The sequence below is a fragment of the Vombatus ursinus genome, unplaced genomic scaffold (genome assembly GCF_900497805.2).
Source record: "Vombatus ursinus unplaced genomic scaffold, bare-nosed wombat genome assembly UNPS02014909.1, whole genome shotgun sequence".
NCBI classification, from domain to species: domain Eukaryota; kingdom Metazoa; phylum Chordata; class Mammalia; order Diprotodontia; family Vombatidae; genus Vombatus; species Vombatus ursinus.
The window spans coordinates 6,424,886-6,447,764 of record NW_020954687.1 but is presented as its reverse complement, the minus strand read 5'-3'; the positions used below and the strand labels follow the sequence as shown (position 1 = coordinate 6,447,764).

The 22,879-nt window shown below is 31.8% G+C and overlaps 1 protein-coding gene across 4 annotated transcripts in view; it reads right to left on the bottom strand.

Moving 5' to 3' along the window:
- DENND1B (DENN domain containing 1B) overlaps positions 1-22,879 on the bottom strand; it is a 390,124-nt gene that overhangs the window by 115,255 nt on the left and 251,990 nt on the right. For 3 of the 4 annotated variants that reach the window (XM_027843462.1, XM_027843459.1, XM_027843460.1), the window contains exons 11-13: positions 21,544-21,589; positions 15,768-15,869; positions 4,551-4,676 (exon numbers count right to left, since the gene is read on the bottom strand). In XM_027843462.1, the coding sequence (XP_027699263.1) occupies positions 4,551-4,676; positions 15,768-15,869; positions 21,544-21,589 (274 nt within the window). The remainder of the gene's footprint in view (positions 1-4,550; positions 4,677-15,767; positions 15,870-21,543; positions 21,590-22,879) is intronic. The other variant, XM_027843461.1, reaches the window with a different exon arrangement.

The window sequence follows — 22,879 nt, the reverse complement described above, 5'->3', positions numbered from 1 at the left end:
AGATACTCCAAAATCACTTAAATCATGTTATAACCTTGGGAAAGTCATTTTTATCTCTTTGGAATTTATTTTATTAATCTAGAAAATAAAGGAGTTGAACTACATGATTTCTAAGTTCCCTTCAGGAATTAAAGTTCTACAATTAAATAATTTTAACTTCACCTGTGAATCTCAATTAAAATGAATAAAAGGTAGAGTTGCAATAATTTAAAGGAAATCTGTATGAACATTTTTCTTATTTAAAAAACAGGGAGGGGGTGAGGGAAAAATAGGTACACTAATGAACTACTGGTAGAGAAGTATACTGGTCCAACTATTCTATAGAACAACTGAGAATTATGTTGAAAAGGCTATAATACTGTGCATACCCTGTAATACTACTACTAGGTCTATATCCCAAAAAGATCAAAGAAAAAGGAAAAGGACCCATATGAACAAAAATATTTATGAGAGTTCTTTTTTTCAGTAGGAAAGAACTGGAAATCAAGAAGATGTTCATCAGTTGGGGAATGGCTAAACAGTTGTGTGATTGTGATGGAGTACTACTATGCTAGAAGAAATGACAAGGCAGGGGGGTGGTTTCAGAAAAACCGGCAACAACTATATGAACTGATCCAAAGTAAGAACTGGAAGATCACTATGCACAGTAAGAGCAATCAACTGTGAAAGACTTGGCTACAACGATCCAAGAAAATTCCAAAGAACATATCAAAAAAAATGCTATCCACCTCCAGAGAGAGAACTGATGAACTCTGCAAACTGAAGTATAATTTTCTTAGTTTCTTTAGTTCTCTTGCCTTTTTTTGGAAATATGGCTAACATGGAAATATGTACTACAGGATTTCACATGTATAATAGACAACATATTGCTTGCCTTCTCAGTGGATGTGGGAAGGGGTGAAAGAGAGGGAGAGAATTTGAAACTCAAAATTTGAAAAGAAAAAAGTAAACAATAAATAATAAATTGAAATGTTTTAAAAAGGCAAATAGCAACACATCAATATAATAATTCCTTTAATACTGATCTATAAGCTACTTTAAAAAATCTACCTTCAAAGCCTATTTAATCAAAATTCAACAGAGGTTTTATGCTGAAGAGCAGAAACTTTATACTTGGGACAAATAAAATACCTTAACAAGACACTAATTGTTTTTACAATAATTACACTAGAATTTTCCTCTTTTAATGGGTTAGTTAGCATACTCAGTAGGAAATTACATGCACCTTTTAAAGTAATTTATTTATATGAACTCATTTTGACATAAAATGATACACACTAACTCTTAAGCAAAATCTATTTAAAATTCAGATGAAACTGAATTTAGGGAAAAAAGTAAAGATTATTACTTAAAATTTGGTTACAATGAATTCCTACCTGTTACTAAGACCCTCTTACTGGTCACCCAGACTACACTAAGTACTTCTGCTATTCTTACAATCCCCAGGCTATCTTTTCCAATCCAATCCCATCCAATCAACATTTATTAAATGTCTACTGAGTGCAAGATGTGTTAGACATGGAGAATGCAAAGACAAAGCAAAAAAAAAAAAATTCCTGCCTCCAAGCAGTGATTATTAAACTGAGTGGAAAGAACATGTCAATGGGTAAGGATATACTAAACTATCTGAGTAGGGAGAGCTCATTAATGACTGAGAGATCAGAGAAAAGTCTCACATAGGATGTTTCCCATGAGTTAAGCTTTGGATGATGCTAGAGATTGCAAGAGACAGAAATAAGGAAGGAGGGTTTTACAGGTATGAAGTCAAGAGACAGGATGCGGAGTTTATGAAATAAGCGTGGAAAGGCTGAAATCAAATTGTTAAGAGATTTGGGATGCCAAACTGCTAGAATGGTCTTCCTAAAGTGAAGTTCAGATAATATTCCATCCCTAAGCTAAATAAAAAACCTTCAAAAGCTCTCCAATGCCTACCAAATTAAACTTGGTATTTAAGAACTGCCATAATGTATTTGTAACTTTTTTTCCCCAAGTTTATCATACACTACGCCTCTTCTTGATTATACACTGTACCCAAATTCTACTACTCACCCTTCCCAATCTCTATGCCTTTCCTCATGATGTTTCATATACCAAGAATGACATCTTCCCATATCTTTGCCAAGTGAAACTCTACCAATCAAGGCTCAATTTAAATGGCATCTCTTCCATTACAAACCTTTTCCAATCACTTCTTACCAAAAGTGATTTTATTCCTGTTGAATACTATTGCACTTTATTCACACTTCTCATATTGTACTTTATGCATGTTGTCACGTGACAGTTATGAACATTTCATTTCTCATGCCAGATTTTAAAATCCTTGAGGGCAAGGACTATGCCTTTTTCATTGTTACAGTCTTCACTCACACAGAATAGGTTACATAAGGAGAGCATAAGCTCTGGCACGTTCTCTTATTCTGGAAAGGCTTTGACCACAATTGAAAGAATAGATTGCATCTGTATTCCAAGGATCAAAATAATTAAGTTGGGAGATGCTAATCACTAAATAGGCTAGTTATTTGGTAATGAACTGTTTGGCTATGTCAAATCTCTAGAAACAAAGGAAAAACACAACTTGGCACTCAGTCCTCTGAGCCCTTCTTCTACTTTAGTAGTGATACAGGCAGAGCAGCAAACAAGGTGGCAAAGGGCCAGATAATTATACAGTTTTTAAAACCATGTATAAACATTAACTGTTGCTTGTGATATAAATATAAGCTTACTGGTCATGACTAAATAGATATTATATTGGAGGAACTGAATAATATGAAACTAAGCTTTCTCTTTATAAATGAAATTAGAAGACCAAAGTTGCAACTAATAGAGGGACGGCTCATTGGTTCTCCTTTGGAGAGGCAAATAAAGGAGTTGGCATCATCATTTGCATAATACCTATCTGCATAAAGACCACTGTGAAGATGACTTCTGTCTGAAACACAGAGAGGATTAAGAAGTACAGAAATTATATGAAAAATATGGCCTTTTGAACTCAATCAAGATATACTTTTTAATACTTCATGCTTTTAGTAAAAAGTTGAACATAGGAAAGCAGTGAAAAAAAAAAGTATGTTTGAAAACATGGTTGAGAAGCAAGAAATGAAAGCAGCCAAAGGCTTATAGACAGAAGTTTCATCCCAATATATCATGTAGTAGGCTTCATGCTTATACACACCTTTTTCTTCAAGAAGGGGAAGAGGAGGTGCTGGATAGTGAATATTGACTCACAATAACATCATAAAAATAAAACACATTCAAACAGACATGAAAGACTGATTAGAACAATAATAAACATCTACACCAAGCACTTATTAAGCTTTTACTGGCATTATGCTAAGTATTGGGGATAAAAAGAAAAAGCAATAACAGTTCTGACCCTCAAGGAACTTTATATAAAAACACACATACACAACACATACAAAGTAGATGGAATGTGGCCCTTAGAGGAGAAGGTACTAGCATTTGTAGGGGGAACAGAAGTAGTGATTGAGGTGAATAAAAGTGAGATAGGACACACAATTGAGATAAGTCCAATCTGACTTATTTAAACAAACATTACCGATGCCAAAAAATAGAAAATTGATAAAAGAATAGATGACAACATAGGCTATTACCATTATCTCTAAGGAAGTTTAACCAATGTAAATCAATCATTACAAATGAAGAGAACAAAAGGACAACTTTGTACTTCTCTTAAAGCATAAATGGAACCTTACAACTTGACTAAACTACAAGTAGTTTATTGTGTTTGGCCACTTACTCTCCTCTGCACATGCTAAGTATTGTTTTAATTAATGCAAACTAAACTCAACTCCACAAATACTTATTAAACTGTTACTGAAGGATATAATACATAACATAATGCTAACTTCTTCACTTAATCACAGACTATCATTAGATTATAATAACTTGATACTCTCCAGATGAAAGAACTAAGATGCAATATATTTCATTCTCTATCTATTCAAAAAAAGGACAAAATGTTATGGTTATTTGTAATCTGTAATTTTAAAAAAGACACCAATTAGACATATAAAATAAACTAAGAATAATACACTCTTGAATGTTATAATGTATCGGAGAGGACAAGAAGATCACTAACATGAAAGATTTCACTTTATAATATTTGACAGAAAATGTTTTTCCTATTATTTTCACCTATTATACTTTTAGAACTAAATAATCTTTTAAGTCCAATTGTTATTTACTTTCATTTCTCTATTTTAATGAGGATTGGTAAGTACTTTAAAATAGCTTAATACAACTTATGAATCAGTTCTAGGTCGCATTTTTAGGAATAATGAAGACTACAATAATGGAAATGAAGAGAAATACTAATTTAAGGGTAAATAATGAAGTACTGAGAAACTGCTTAACATTCATGAAAATGTATTAATTTTAGGACCCAAAATAAATAATAGAAAGGGAGTGCAAAATGATCTTTCTTTAAAAAAGAACACTAAAAACACCAACCCCAAATCTTTTTTCAGGTGTGAATGGGGTACATACTTCTCTCCATTTCAAACAAATTGAAATAAGGGAGAAATGCTTACAGGTTTGTATCTCAATGCATCTCTGTAGGATCCAAACAAAGCAGCCTGAGCCCTAAGAAAGGCTCTAGCTACTCCATCACCCGTAGCTGTAGACTGCTTCTTCAGTTTATTTTTCAAGGCCGAGACCTGTGTGACAGAGAGGAACAGTTAAATTAACACCTCAGAAATTGGTACAGCAAGGTATGAACCCAATCAGCAGGCAAACCACAGTGTCTGCAGGTCAGCCAAAAAAATCATCCTCCTCTTTGATAGCTTATCTTTTTAACTGTAGAGAGCACCTGCTGGTTCGTTAATTGAAAGGAAAGCAGGAGATGATGGTAAAGTGCTAATGTAAATTGGTTTATGCTCTCTTTTTTTTTTCCCAAGGCCTCTTGACATAAATAATCTTTAATTATTTTACAGTAAACTGCTTGTGAGCCACTTTTCAGAAAGATTTTAGCAATCATAACATGTGCCTGCTTGTTTGAGATAAAGCCAGTTGGGCATCTTTCATTTATGTACGTAAGGTTATTTGTTAAGGGCCCCCAAGGTTTACTTACCATTTACTTGATTTTAAGATTTTTTTAATGCCTTATTAGCATGTATAATTTCTACCCAAGCATTTGGTCAACCATTATCTGTTACTTAGGATGGATGGGAGGTTTTCATTATAATTGTCTTTATGGCATTTCTCATGCTTTTATTTTCAAAGTACCCCTTATAAGACAAAACAACACCTAATTTTTTGCCCGATTTCTGAGGTTTATCAATCTTATTTGGCTTGATGATTCAAAATTCAAGTTTTACATATTTTAGAAGATACTTATGATACTTTAAAAAGTAAAATTTCTTACCTAAACCTAATAAAAAATGAAATATGAGAGGAGATAGGTTTATTCACCCTCTAACTCATTCCATCCTCTTTTTTTTCAAATTGTGCAACGTTAAAATACTTAGAAAGCATGGAAATTTAGGTCTGTCCACTTGGAAAATATGTACATTCATATTCCATTACTCATCATTACCTCCCAGAGAAATAATTAAAGTAGTTCAATTATTTTTAAATTGATAGGAAAAAAATGCACAAAATCAAGTTTGTTTTTTAAATAAGGTAGGTGTATTCTTGCCCTCATAAACCATCCTATAGCCAAAATAGTTTCATTCCTTCCTTTTGAATGAATATAAAGAAAAATTTTTTTTGGGTTTTTTTTTATGCAATCAAGTTATGACTGTTCTTGTAGATGATGATTGTAATTGAAGTGTCAACCTAATTAACAACTAAACTTTGAATAATGCTAATGAGAAAGGAACACAGCATCAGAGAAAAGACTGGCTCTACAGGTGATAAACCTTCACAGTAGTGACATTTTCCAGTGTAAAGTCACAGTTACTGTGATTTGATCAAAGAAAGAGATCCCCATTGGGTCCAATTATAACCATAGTTTTGAAAAAAAATTATTGAGTTATGATGTTCATAATCTATGCAGAAAGGCCTTTACAGTATAGGTCTTCTCCCCATAGCTGTGGTCTTTTTAATTTATATCCAAGCTCCATAGATTCAGATAAAAGTTTAGAGCTTGAGTCATTTAGCCCATGGAGTTGCATATACTAGCTCTCATTTAAGAGATTTTTAAAAAGTATTAAACTATATCTCAAAAGATATAAAATGTCTTTTAAAAGATTTTATTAGTGCAAAAGAGTTGGTGCATTTGAATGTTTAAAAAATAAATGCTTGTCATATGATAGTTTTTGTCCTGCATTTTATTTAAATCTGAAAACATATTTTCATTTAAAGACTAATGAATATCCAGTAACAATGATTTTATTTATAATAAGTTAATCAAGAGAATAGTTGACTGTTAAAAATTTCCTTCTACAGGGCAGCTAGGTGGTGACATTTACTAGCTGTGTGACCCTGGGCAAGTCACTTAACCCCAATTGCCTTAAAAAAAAAGAGAAAAGAAAAAAAAGTTTCAAAAAAAATTTCCTTCCATATACTCATTTTGTGGTCATACTTTGAATTTGATGAAAAATTACAAATAGTAAACAAAGGGGAGGGAGAAGGTATTTTTTAAATTAACAAAAAAAATGAGTGAACTAAGGCCCTCATAATCTGACCATAAATGTATCTTACTCTACTTCCAAATTAGACCTGCAAAAGCTATTGACTTATACCTGTTAGGATGGAAAGACAACAAAAGAGACAGGAAGCTTAGTATGTAGCCTAAAGGAGCTGTCTAAATTCACATGAAAACTATAAAATAATCACAAGAAACCCTAACAGAATGATACCTTGTATTTTCTTATATATTTTTCTAATACATATTTTCCACCCCACTCCAGAGCCAAAGGTATTCTTCTCTCCATATAATTTTTCATGCTGAATGGGCTCCCATCAGCAGCATACAAAAATAGATTTAAAGTCATTCCTACATTTCTTTTTCAGAGAACAGAACAATAATAGTTTAGTACTCCTTTGTGCTGAGGTCAGTATCTAAAAGAAAATCTGTAGAAAGAAAATGTGTATTGTTTAAAATCACGCCACTATTTTTGATGTGACATGTTAAAGTCTGACAAAACAATGTTGTCAACTGTGCTCTTACCCTGAGCTATGTGCTATCATTGTCCACTGTAATCTTCTTTAGCTCTCCAGTAGTTTACATTTACATATATGCATATAATGTACATATTACATATATAGCCTTCTGCACAGTGTCAGCTGTTTTGCTTTTCATATTTTAAAATTTATTTTTGAAATAATTTTTTTTCTAAAACTTTGCCATATTTAATAATTCTGCTTTGGAAAATGAGCAGTTATACTTCACACAGGTATTATTTCAAAATTATTCTGACACACACAAAATGATTGACTTATTTTTGTCATTTAATAAAATAAAGATGACTCATGACTTATAATGCCAAAAGGTTCCAATTGGAACTGGAATTAATTTGTTTAAAAAAGCTTTTTTTCTTCTTGGTCTAATTGGATCTTCTTGGTAGGAGGAACACTTCAGTATTGTACGGGTTAACAAATGTTCATGCCTTTTCAACTGCTTTTATAAAATTTTAGAGTCCATTCATCCTAAAAAAGAAGCAACTTGGGAAAGAAATTATGACCTGGGTTGTGGTACTGTAAGAGTTCATAGAATTCAATGAAAAAATATACAGTGCTATAATTAGAGAACTTACAGCTGAGAGAGAACTGGGAGATCTTTTACTCCAAACATTTTAAATCAATCAATAATGAATCAATAAACATTTATTAAGTACCTACTATGTGGCCAGGCACTTTGGAGAAACAAATGGAGATACAAAAAATAAGTGGTGAAACACAATCCCTGTCCTCCAGGAACTCACAATTTAATGAAGAGATAACAAAGAAACAAATATATACAAACAAGTTATATACAGGATAAATAGGAAACAATTAACAGAAGGAAGGCATTAAAATTAACAGATGTTTCATTTTACAAATGGAAATTGACGCCTGCAGAAATGGGTACTTGCCCAATGTTATCTATACAGTGGCAATGCAAGGAATTGAAAAAAGGTCCTTTAATATTAAATCCAAGTGCTTTTCCATTACATCATATTGCCTCATTCCTGCTGCTATACTCACCAAATTTCTTTTTATTACCATTTTGGCATTAAAATGTCTGTGGAGAAAATTTAATTGAAACCTAGTAAACAACCATTTTTAAGTGCCTTTTAGATATGCAGTTATGCCAGGCACCAAAGACACATGGAAAAAGAAATCCAGCATAACTGCCACTGCTTTCAAGGACTTTATATTGTACTAGGAGGAAATCATGTGAATAAATAGCACTACTATACCAGCTAGAAGACTCAGTGGATGGAGCACTGAGCCTGGAGTGAGGAAGATGAGTTCAAATCCAGCATCAGACACTTAGCAACTGTGTGACCTTGGGCAAATCACTTAACCTCTGCTTTAATCCACTAGAAAAGGAAATGGCAAACCACTCCAGCATCTTTGCAAAGAAAACGCCATGGATAGTATTGGTGTGCTGTGGTCCATGATGTAACAAAGAGTTGGACATGACTAAACAACTAAACAACAGCACCATACATTACAGAATGGTTTAAGATTGACAAAGCACTTTCCTAACAATGAACCTGTGAGGAAGCTACTGTAATTATTGTTAGTCATATTTTACACATAAGGGAAGTGAAGCTCAGAAAGCCCAAGTATTTGCCCAGGGCCACAGTTAGTGTCACATATAGAATTCAAAATTGTTCCTTGTACTGAGGGATCACATTTTCTCTCAACAAACAAATAAAGATTAATTAATATTAGACCTTTATACAGAGGTTCAAAGTAATGAAGTCATCCTGGGCAAATACGGTTGATCAGGAAAATAAAGACTGAATTGCATTTTCTATTAGATAACAATGAGGGGAAAATGACCCACTACAAATGCTTATTGATATGACCTGACTAATAAAATCTAAATGTTTTTCAATATTAAAAAAGCTATAAAATAAAGAAGAGAGACTAAGCAGTAAATTACCTATGAAAATAAACTGTTCAATTTTCCACAGCCGTGTGATTTTTCCCATTTCTTTCTTAAGTATCGAGTTTGCACATTTGGCCAAAGCTGACGATTTTAAACCATCATCTTCTTTTGTCCTTACATTTTAAAAAGGTATAACATTCTGTGCGATTCTAAAAATAGAATACATTTTGTGACACAGAATTTGACTTCCTACTATTATGAAATTTTCAGGTTCTCATATAGAATCATTTCTTTTTCTCAAAAACAAGCAATTGGAAAGTATATATTTAACAATTTCTACTGGCCCAAGTACTGCTTTTGATCTTAAGTTTAACGTAAAATATAGGATACATTTCCCTATCTAAGGCATCATTCAATTCAATTCAATAAATATTCTAAAATACTAATCACGTACAAGGCAATATGTTAGACCATGAAGAGAGACAGACAAAGACTATGTAGTCCTGACCTCAAGGAACTTAAATCATACAGGGAGAATCCCAAGCACACAAATAAAGAGGGAGGGGACAAAAATAGTTGCAGGGAAATGAGGAACATAAGGTTACAGTTTTTGAGCTGGAAGGGAACCCAGAGGCCACTTAGATCAATCCCTTGATTTTACAGATGAAGAAACCAAGGTCCAGGTAAGTGAAGTGATGTGCCCAAGGTCACACAGGTATTAAGAATCAGATGCAGGTTGGGGCAGCTAGGTGGCGCAGTGGACAGAGCACCGGCCCTGGATTCAGGAGTCCCTGAGTTCAAATTCGGGCTCAGACACATAACACTTACTAGCAAAAAAAAAAAGAATCAGATGTAGGATTTTAATCAGGCCCTCTGACTCCACAACACTCAGCTATTGGAAGTAGATCCCAAGTACAGGCTTGAAGGAAGAATTCTAAGAGGTAGTGATAAAAAAGTAATAAATTTCAGGCAATGGAAAATAGTTTGTCCAAATGCATGGAGACAGGAGATATATTAAATATGGAGAAATGAGTAGTAATGGAATTAGAGCAAAATATAGAACATATGAAGGGACACAGTATGGAATCTGATTGGAAAAATTACTGGAAGTTAGATTATGGAAGACTTTCAGTACCAAAATAATGAGTTTGCATTTTATTTTACAGGCAGTCAATGAGCATTTATCAAGTGTCTACTATACATAAAAAGAAAGGCAAAAGACAGTCTCTGCTCTCAAGGAGCTCACAGTCAAACAGGGCAGACAACAAGCAAACAAAAATGTACAAAAAATATATACACAGGATAAACTGGAAATAATCAACAAAGAGAAGACACTAAAATGAAAGGATATCACAAAGAGTTTCCTATAGAAGGTAGATTTTTCACTGAAGGAAGGCAGGAAAACCAGGAGGCAGAGACGAAGAGGGAGAGACTGATCCAGGCATGAGGTCAGTGTCACTGTATCACAGAGATAACAGGGAGTGTAAGGTGTGAGAAGATGAGAAGCCAGTGAAGCATCTTGAGTAGGAGAGTGACAGAGTCAGATCCGTACTTGGGAAGATTGTTTTGGCAAGTCTTGGGAGGATAAATTGGAGAGAGACTGGCAGTAGGGAAATGAATTAGTAGACTATTAAAGTAATCTAGACAACAGGTGATAAGACCTGAATTATGCTAGCAGCTTTGTAATGGGAGAAAAAGAGATAGATGTAAGAGCAGTCATGGAGAATTTTCATGGAGTTTGAGAGAAAAAGACTTGACAACTGATTTAAAAATGAAGGATGAAAGGACAAGAAGAGTCAAGAACGATCCCAGAGTTCATCTCTATTTACTTCTTTTATATTAATTTAGGCAGGACTAAACTACACAATTCAGTCATTTCAAGTAGCTTAATTTACAACAGTTGAACTGTGATATACTTCTTAGCTCACAGAATAATTACTTATTTAGATTTCCGGATTAGGAAATAGAAATATAAATAGAAAGTAGAAAATTTGTTGTTCAAGTTTTCTGAAATATCCTGTAAATAAAATCTGTTCAATAAGATCTAAAATCTAGGCAATTACTTTTGAAAGGGTGTCTCCTTAAGCACAAGTAACGCTGTGTTCTCTGGAACAATGCTAAACGCTTCATCAATTTTCACATCTACCTTTAAATTATCTAAAAGATATTTAGGTTTGCACACAAAATGAATACTTTAAAATCTGAGATCACTAACTTGAGATTTTAGAGGTTCACAGCAGGAAACCTGTTAAAATCAAGATCACTATTTCTACAGAGTTTCATGAAAAAATTTCTAAGTCTCAAGAAAAAAATAGTAGGATTATATAACTCATAAGATTGTAGTGAGGATCAGGTGAAATTAATTCATATGAAAAGTACCACTATATATGTAGATATATGTGTGTATATATATATATGTACATAATGCACATATATGATAATCTCTGAAAATACCATAAGAGAATGAAGTATTAAATGGCAGGAAAGAAATTTAGAACAAAATGTAATTTACAAATTTTCTTACTTTAACTGTAATAGCAAGGCTTTTTCTATTTCTAAATATATATGCACAGATCTTAAAATGTTGGTAAATAGCACTGAAAGCATAATTTTCAGCTTTTTTCAATTTCATAGGTATCAAAGTTGGATAAAAAGCTCTTCAGTATATAGCATATTTTCATGATTTAAGAAAAGAAGCATGTTACAGTGACTAGGGCATAAATATAGGAGGCAATGTATATAAATTCATCCTATGATTCTATCACTAATGCTATCTTTTTCCAGGGTAAAGAATACTGTCCTATCTTAGAGGATATGCTAATTAATTCTTGGTAAAATATGATTAAACAGTATTAATTTCTTCCAAAGTATTAGTAATAATCATTTTCTCACACATACAAATACTATCATATGTAAATTTCTTACATAGAATATATGGTTTATTTCCAGATTGTATATTTAAGTCATCATTCATTTCACAGGATAACAGAATTAGAGCTAGAAGCAACATTGGAAGTGATCAAATCCCACCCCAACATTTTACAGATGAGGAAATTGAGTAAAAGAGAGGTTAAGTGACTTGCACAGGATCACGCAGTTAGTGAGTAAGTAAAATGGAATTTAACCTAGGCCCTTCTGACTCTAATTCCAGCACTCTTATCTACTACTCTACAGTGGACATATATTTTCTAGAGATAAAAAAGTTTTAATTTCTCCTTAAATAAACTCTAATGCTTACTTTGCAAACTTGATAATAATCCCAAGTTTAAGTATTCAAAATTTTCAACTAATTATGGCATTTCCTACTTTGCCACTTTATTGAATTAAAAAGAGTTTAATAGAGATATTTCAAAAGAATCATTTTTTAGAATACATATTTTGAAATAATTAAACAATATATTTCCAATTTATTATTCCAATTTTCTTCCTTTTTAGACTGTAAGCCTTTTTTCATGTCCCAGCTCTTAGCATAGTGTCTGGCACAAAGGTGGTGTTTAATAAATGTTTATTGACTTTTTGTAGCAAAACTTTAGAAATTAAACATGTCAATGCAGGAAGCAATTGCTTGCTTTTCTCACAAAACTAGTATGTAAAAACAAAATGAAAGGTCAATTAAATTTGTTTTCCTCAACTAAAATTACCCCATATTCAACATACGTATTATACATTTATAACACAGACATACTCACACACACGTACACAACTAATAAAAGATAGTAAATTAATGGATATAAAATAATTTTTACATAACTAAGTATATGTCCATAAAATGTAACATGTAACATATACTAATCATAAATATTTGCTTTAAAATAAGAAAGAATATTTTATATTCTAATTCAAAATCTTCAAATATTTGGTCATAGCTATACATTTTTTCATAATGGTTTCTTTATTCAAATCACTAGATTTCAAACAGCCCCAACTTCACAAGTCCATTTTAAAGCATAATTTACCTTGAAAATACACTCTGAGTAACAGTCATTTATTTTAAAATTCATTCTCAGTAAAGTGGCTGTTTATTTGGTTTTTTCTTTTTTTTTTAATGATCCAAATCTACAATGAAATGATGAAATCTAAAAACAAGTGTTCTTGTCAGAAGACAGGAAGCAGTTTTTTCCCCCTCCTTAAGGAAAACAAAGGATTCCTGAAAGCCTTGCCCTGATTTATTTTTCCAATTTGAAATAACCTTAGGAGTAGCGGAACTGCTACTGGCATGGTAGTATTTCTAACAGTCAATAAATCTAAAATATTATGTGTGAATATTGGAATGAAGCCATTAAGAAGATTACAGCATGCAACACAGCAGAGGGTCCACAGGAAAAAAGGAATGGTAATTCAGGACAACTGTGACCACTGACCTTTGAACAGTCAAGACCACTGGTCAATCTGACACAATAATAGAGTTCACATGCATAGAAAGTCATCTACCCTGTAAGTATTATTTAAATGCTTTGGTGAATGATTTAAAAAGGACCACTTTAAATCTCAGGTAATTTATTATACACCAGATAATACCAATAATAATCATTTTCAGGTTTTTCTTTTCATTCATTAACAGGAAAATCTACTAATATCTTCTCATATTTTTATTAGATTAACATATATGATTACTTTTAAGTATTTTTCCATTGTACAAATCAAAATGCAATGCTTTTTATCACATATTCTCTAAGTAGTTTGGGAATACTGATGAAAATTTTTAATTTACTGGGGTCACTCACACAATTGCCTGGATTGTTTTCAGGACCAAGTGATAAGGTTTCCTTCGACTTTAGTAGATTGTTCTAATTTCACATTACAATTTTTGCTATTTATGTAATCTTCAAGAGACCTTTCTATAAGTTTGTGGGCCTTGCCTCTAAGAATCTAAATGAATTACATTTTCACTTTTTTTGTGATATGGCTTTTGACCCAACTTTATAATATCAGAATTCTCTTTATTAAGACTTCTATGATATTTAAACAAAATCTCATCAATAAAACATTAGCTATCATTGTATATAATCAGAGCTTTATATTTTTGTGGTGTTTTAGTCCTATATATGTCTATATGAGTGCTTTTAATAAACAAATTAGTTCCACCAAGAATGAAGTTTCTTTTCTTTATAACTTGGTAGGAAAGACTATCAAAACATAATTCTCAAAGGAAATATCATCTATCACTAAAGTGACTATAATAATTTTAATACTAAACATAGAAAAAACTGAACTTCATTTTTTACAAAGCACCCATGTTCTCTCCTGAGGTCATTACAATGGGAAATGTATACCCATGCAGAATATATTCCTAAAGCTGAGACTGAATTTTCATTCATTATTTTCTCCATTCAAATAAGACTACTTTGATGGAGTTCTAATGAAAAACTGCAATCATTTCTAGCAGCTTCTGTAAAATTTTTATAATAAGCAAGTCTAAATATTAGAAACTAAAAAAAAACTTCATTGGTTTAGATTTCGATATACTCAACATGAATTTTACTGCAGTGCAATGAACTAGTTTAGTTTTCATTTATTGCAAAGTCAGCTAACATTAACATGGTAGTAATTTATTAATAGCTTAGATCTGACTTTGAATATTTCACTCCTTATTATACTAGAGGAATAATAATTATCAGTATTCTAATATGAGTCCAAAATCTTAAAATTCATCTAGTCAAGCTCCTTCTGTGTATTTCAAAGCACTTTTTCTATTATATCACACTTAAAAATGCTCCCAAACCATTATAAAACACCAATTTTACATACTCTTGAAAAATATGAAGTTCTATACAAATTCAATATATTATTATAATCTATTATTCCATTCTAAGACAAGCAAAACACACATAAATATAGAAGCAATACCAGGATACTTTTCAGTTCCATGCTAGGGAAGAGAAAAGTGAAATGCACTTTTAGAGACTATTTAACATGAAATACAAAATATGTTCCATTATGAGCTGCAGACAAAAAAACCTCTGCAAGATCAAAGACCAGAAAAAAAAAATGGCACTTAATTTATCAGCCTTTACAGACAAAAGACAGTTTTCGTCATTTCAAAAGGATCAGATGTCTTTTATGACAAACTGGGTTTGCAGTTTAATTTACAAATAGAATTCTAAGTAAGCAGTCTTTGCTCTTCCAAAGTATATGACAAACAGTGTAGGTTTTCATTCATGCAGCCCTCAGCTGGATAGAAAAGATTAAAATAAAACTGAAATAATTTAGAGAAAACAAATAAATGTTTCAGAAAGTTGAGAGAGATCAAAGCCAGAATTTTCTGACCCCAACTGTACAAGCATTTCTTATTATATTGACCAGTGCCATCAGATCATTAATTAAAAGGAAAAGCACTGGCAGGTGGCAGGGAAGCAAAAGCCGATAATTGGCCCCCTTCTTCTTCTTGCCTTCAAAAACTCTCTCATTCTTTTGCAAGACATGCCACTAGGCAGACAGAAATGCCTACTTTGTAATATAATGATTAAGATGAGATGAAGAGACTTACGTCTAAAGCAGCTATGCCTAATGAATGCAGCTAGCTTTGTAATTATGATCTTGCTTTTAAAATGAGTAATGTGATGTCCCATTCAATGTTTCCTCAACTGTCAAAAAGGGAAAAATATTTTAAATATGGACTTCAAGGCTGATGCTTTTTCCCTTACCCCACTCATAATAATTTTGCTTTTATATTACGTAGAAAAAAGGGCAAAAATAACTACTAATAATTCAAAGACCCTGACGAAAGCATACACACCCACTATGATATAGCCTTCAGACTTACCACTTCACTTGGTAGGTTGTTCAGGTCATTAAACGGTGTTTCCAAAGTGTTTGTGTCAACATTCAACATAACCACATCCTCCAATGATTTATTTTTCACTCTCTGTTCAAAAAATGCATACATCTATGAATAAATATATTTTCTTTTACTTAGCACAATCTGAATCTGGAAACAGAGATTATCATTATTAAATTAGGTATCAAGATAATAAGATTAGTGGAACTTGATCATATTTTTTAAAACTCCTAAAAGTTTTCCTTTCCACCTAAGAAAGCTTTAAAAATTATGAATTGGCAAGAATTATGTTCTAAAATTTATTTATGCATTTAATAAAATACTATACTATTTTGAACAAGCAGTTGTTAAATTAGAAATTATAATACAGCTTTATAAAATAGATAGGCATAAATCATATTGCAGAAACATTAAGGACTTTAAATTTTAATGCAAAAGTATAATACCAGCATTTCTTTCCCCCTACAAATAACTGAATGAAAATGTGAAACAAAAGTTCTTAAAATGGGTCTATGAATTTTTTCAAGCTGATAACTGTATTTTAATAAAATTGCTTTCCTTCATAATCATATTTATTTTATGGATTTAAAAACATTAGTATCTATAGCTTTCATCAGAATGTCAAAGAGTATTCACGTACGTATACACACACATCGAGAACTCGTGATCTAGGGAAATTTACAAAAACATAACTGAATTGAAAGTTAAAATCATCACAAGACTTTAAGAAACATGTAAATAAGAGTAATACTTAGGTATGAATAATATCAAGCAGGTAAAATTGTAAATATTCATATATGTCATACCATAAACTTCTACACAAAACAATAAATGTCACTTTGTTACAATCATGAATTTTTCCTTGCTACAATCATGGGTACTGTAATTTGGGAGGACAATTTCAAAATCTAGAAACATTTGCTATTTCTCTCTTCCCTTGAATGCACTGTATTAATACATTCCAAAAAAAAAAACCTACTCAATAATCAACAAATTAATAGATGTACACAGTGATTAGGAAAGTATCCTGAAGATGAGGAATAAAACAACAGAAAAAGGGGTATGGGAACAGAAATGAACATAAACCTCATGGTTAGCAATAATATTGATGAGTATTGCAATAAAATATTTTTGACATGGGTTTGTAAGATTGACCTTTGGGAAAGAAGATTCAAAGAAATAATAAAGTGACTCAGTCACTTTTGTTAAAATGGTCCAACCAATTGAGCGTTTGGGCAAAAACCTTAATTCACAAGATCATATGCTCCTTTTTCCTCCCTTACTATAAGTAAAGTTAACACTATATTTTCCTACTAAACGAAATTCTTCTGTCACCTCTGTTAAAATTGTAGCAATGAAGACTACTTTTTAGTGCATCTAAGTAGTACTATTATGTTTTTTCAGCATTTCTAAGTATAAACAGCCCTTAGTCAACTGGAAATCTTACGTGATATTTTCCCAAGACACTTTGATAAAATTGTTAGCATTATTAATTTATTGAATGTTTTATACAATAAACTGATTGGACCAATTAAAAAAGTTAAGCCAAGAACAAATCTCCCAAAGTGAAAATGCTAAGTTTATCTTAAAATGTATGGTTCAATCTTTTGCACCAAGTCATGAGTGGCCAAATGTTTTGGGTAAAAGCTAAAATATTAAATTGCTGACATTCTCCTACCACACTCTCAACACATTTTTAAAAAAAGTCTCTTCAACAGAATAATATCATGAAAATTAAGATGCTATTCTCTCTTGGAGCATCAGTCAATAAAGAAGTAAAACTTTTGGTAGCAATGCTAAGATTTAAAAGTCTACAAACAAAGTTGGTCCCTTTGCTTTCTTGGTAAAAGATAAATAAAATAAATATCTTAGTAAGAACATAATTAGCAGTATTGTAGTATGTCAAAATATAATTCATATAGATAATAAAATTATTAATATTTGAAAATTTATCAAAGAAGAAAACAATTTAATTTTTAACATTAATCTACTTAAAATACAATTTAAAATGTCTTTTATGAAATTTTGTGTACTTTTTAAAAAGCTTAAAATTGGGAATTATAGGAAGTATATAGAAATGGTTAACTAAAGGGTATTAAATGAATCAAACAGTTCTGAAAAAAAATGAAAATGGTATAAGGAAATGGAAAATGCAAGGAAGTAGATAATATTCTTTAGAATTTTATTTGACTAGTTCCTATAAGCTACCAAGGGTAGCTGTCAAATTAAATTGAAGAACTCACAAATGGAAACAAAAGTACAAGATATTTTAGGCTAACATAAAGGAATTTAAAGAAAATAGAGACAAATATGATTTTGGGGTTTTCTTTTTACAAAACTTGAGTCTAAAACATTTTTGGTATTTGTATTTTACCCAATTTTATCCACAATAACTCTTACCATCTTTAAAAGGAAATGGAAACACAGAGACCTTTTCACATAAAGCTCCCATATAGTGAAGAAAACAAATGAATTTACATGAGTAAGAGAAGAAAAAGTGATCTTCTGATACAAGGCATAGAAAAGAAATGGTTATCTTCTTTATAACTAATGAATGAATTTTATATTAGGAAAGTAAGTAAAAGAATATATTTTAGAGGAAGGAACCTCAAATACGGAAGTAGATAGCTTTTCTCACACATAATCGAAAGCCTAATGCTTCCTTAAAGTGTTGCTGTAAATGTGTCTCTGCAAACATACCTTAATGGCTAAATGACACAAGGGCAACAATCACCTGTCCTTCTGAAAACAGGCCAAACTTCTCTTTCATAGTTGCTTGTTTATTACTCTGGAATGAGAAAGATAAAACTACACCTTTGTAGTATCTGCCTGCATACTGCCAATCTCTCCAATGTCTCTTTGAAATTGCTCTGTTTCCCTAGTCTTGTTTTTAGGGGCAAAGCAAACACACAAAGCCTATATTTTATTTTTATTTTGGAAGCAAATTTGTATGAACATATAAAACCACACCGTCTTCTTTTCCTCATAATTACAAATAAAATAATCAAAGGAAAGATTGATAAAGTGCCACATTAATTTCATGTTTCTGTGGGTAACTAGGTTTAGATGTCTCTAGAGAAATGGTGAGATAAGTTAGAGTTGATTTGAGGAAAGAAGAAAGTGTATGATAAGAGAATGATTTTCTTCTTCATCAATAAAAGGGCTATAATCGCAGCCAAAAGCAAGGAAATATACTAAGCTAAGGAATATTATATTTGCAAGCAGCAATATCTATAATTCAATTTCAAATACAATTTGTTCAGTTTTTATGTTTTTATAATTTTGAATTGTTGTTTAAAGGAAAATGTCAGGCATATCCCATAATGTGATAAATAAAATGTGAAGACTTTATTTTAAGATTGGCATGGCAAAAAGCATATTATCTTTCAGGACATAATACCATTATACCAATTAAGAAGTTAATGTCGCATAAGTGGCCAGACAAAATTCCTGAATCTAAAAATGCACCTTCAGTAACTCTTTATTCACATCACAACAAAATAAGGTTACATTTTGTACAAGGCTAAACTAATGCCACACAAGATTCTGAATCACAAGTCAGTTATTTCTTGAAACAATCTAAAAAAATGCATTAGAGCTCACTTCTACCTATTTATGTTTTGATTTATAAAATTTTTCTTGACACATTCACAAGTTGCATGATTATTTTTAAAATAATCAATATAGATAAAAAATTGAAGCAGTAAGATTTTAAGCTTTATAAAAAAGTTTATTACTTTATATTAAATTGGGGAAAGGTGATAATTATGCTAATATATTATGGGAAATAATGCATGAAATATTTCTATAAAACCAATGCAGCAGCATAGCAAAGCAAAGCTCCAGATTTGGAATAAGGAAGACCTGAGTTCAAATCCTACCTCAGAAACTTACCAGCTGTGTGACTCTGCCCAAATCATTTAACCACTCTAAGCCTCAGTTACCTGATCTGTAAAATGGGGCTAATACTAAACACCTACCTCTCAGGGTTGTTATGAGGCTCAAATGAGATAACATATATAAAACACTTTACACAACTTAAGTGTGTGTATGTAGATACACACATACAAATATATGTTGTATGTATGCATATATACAGGCAGTTAGGTGGCCCAGGGGATAGAATGCTAGGCCTGGAGTCAGGAAGACTCATCTTCGTGAGTTCAAATCTGGTCTCAGTCATGAGCTGTGTGACCTGGGGCAAGTCACTTAACTCTATTTGCCTCCGTTTCATCATCATTTAAAATGAGCTGGATAAAGTAATAGCAAACTACTCCAGTAACTCTGCTAAGAAAACCTCAAATGGAGTCACAGAATCAGACATAACTGAACAATAACAATATATACATACATACATATTCTAGCTCTTATTAAGATAATATATATTATAAATAAATTTCTAAATTATAACATACATTTCAGGCCTTGCATTGTGTCTCAAATGGAAAAAAAATAACCAAAAGACCTACATTGCATAAAAACTGAGCAAGCAGCAAATTTCATAAGCCAGGCCTTCCACTGCAAAAACTGCCAAATGAAACTATGGAATAAGCAAGAAGAATTTCTGGATTCATCTAAATTGAGGAATGGAACGTATAAACAGAGAACATGAAACGCTAAGTAAACTGAAATTATAACAGATTAAATTAATTTTTAAAGTTGAATAGAACTGTGTGAATAGGCCACCTGGAGAAGGATTTGATTTGCAAGGTATTATTTTTTATATCAACACTTGATGACCTCCAGGGGATGTCTTAGGCTCTGGAATCAAAAACAGAATAAAAGAACACAGTGATAAAGTGCTCTCTTCCCTCCTTCCTTTATGATGCTAAGAAGTCACTTTAAGTCTCAGATATAAGGCCCTGTGTTTCACTACCCAGTTGACTCAAATTGTCAGTTGTCAATTTTATGTTCTTTGTGTTAAGAAATACAATACAGAATTATAACCCCCCTCCTACTCCCAAAATGCTTCACATTAAGACAATAGGAAAAGTCCCCACATTTAAATAGCAAGGTTATATAATAAAACAATAGAGCAACTAGGTGGCACAGGGGATAGAGTGCCAGGCCTGGAGTCAGGAAGACTCATCTTCCTAAGTTCAAATTCCCTCTCAGATCCTTACTAGCTGTGTGACCCCAGGCAAATCACTTAACCCTGTTTGCCTCAGTTTCTTCATCTACAAAATGAGCTGGAGAAGGAAATGGCAAACCACTCCAGTATCTTTGCCAAGAAAACCCTAAATGGGATCACAAAGAGTTGGACACGACTGAAAAACAACTGAACAACAACATAATAAAACAAAATATAATAAAATGCATATTCAAAAAGTAAACTTCTTAAAAGCATTACATTAGAGGGCACAAAGTAAGAAATGTATTGAATATGCTATTAAGGCATAGGTCACCATGTGTCTTACTTGGGAAAATCAATTCAAAAATAAGTTATAAAAGATATCAAGTCATTTTTAAGAAACAATAAAAACATAAAAATTACTTCATTAAAGATGAAAAGTTTAATATTTCAAATCATATAACTTTTATACAGGATATTTTAATATTTATGTGCTTCAGATCTCGAAAAACAGTCACTGTCATGTTAAATATCTTAGTACTGGAACAACATCACAAAAATTACTACGCAAACACTTCAAATACAGGAGCTGAAACTATTTCAAAACTAACTGAAGTTTTTTTTTCAAGAAAATAAATCATTATGACTATGATTTTCAGGATGTAGTTTAAGTCTGAAAAAAATACTTACCTCTATGAGGCTAGAGTGAACTCCAATCAGGTATGGCATTGGGGCACTAAATTGAAATATACACATACATACTATATTAAAACTCAAACTATAGTATAAGTAACTAAGAAACTGTAGAAACATTTATTAAAATGTTCTTTTATGTTTCACATACACTCAAAATCATCTTAAAATGTCAATAAAACAAAGTCAAGCTCTATTAAGTAGGATTCATTAAACCAAAGTTTTTAGGAAACACATGAAGGAAAAGCGAGCATTCCATTGTGAACACTACATTTTTAAAAAGTGAAAATTTTACCTGCAAATATCATCACTGGGCCAAAACCTGAGTTGAATTATTTTCTATAAAATGTCTATTATCATAGCCCAAGAATAATTTTCTGTACAATGCACATTATCATAGACCAATTAACTGACAATTATAATTTTCTTTTTTTTAACATTTTCTATTAAATTTAATTCTAACTCCATAGATATAAGAATGTATTTTTAAAATATGCATATTTCCCTTACCACCACTTCCCCTGAGGCACTTTGTAAATTAGAAAGTTCTATACAAATGTAAAGTATGATTAATAAGTGTTTACTCTTATTAATGATGGTGTGGGTACATTATGATCTGCCATGATAGAGGAAGTTATCTGCTCCAATAAGACAACAGAACCACTGTCTTATTTTAATTGTTTCTATTGCTTTCTATCTGTTATCATTATTTCATCTCTGCTACTATAATCTCTCCCCTCCTTCTAGCTTTTAAATTATTTTATCTCAGGCTTTCTCTTGATATCAGTGTTATTTTTGTGGTGGAAAATTATTTGGATGTTTTTAAAAAATGCTTGAAATAATCATGCTAGTGGGCATAAGCTTAGTCTTAAATTAAATATAAAGCACCAATACTTAATATCAAATACAAAAATGAAACTTTCCCCCAGGTATTAATAATCAATTTACTAATTAGGATAGCCAATAATCAATAAATTGATGGTCATTGGTTTCTCTCTATAACCAAAAATATCAAGGGAGACTCTGAAACACTTTAAATTAGGTGTGTTCCTTCTGATAGGGAACTCCCATGACAACTGAAATTTGACCCTGATTGGTGAAAATTTAATGAGGAGGTGAGCTAGGAAATCTTCAGCTCGTTCCACTGAGAACTTGGCTTGATCATGAGACTCAGCAGCCTCAAGTCATCTGGGCAGGGGAAGTCACTCTGGCTAAGTTTTCTTCTTCATGAGTTTAATTAATGTTGCCCTAAACTCTAACAGAGAGGATCAAAGACAAAAATGAAACTTTTAACTTTATATTTTAAAAACAATACCTTGTATACATTATATAG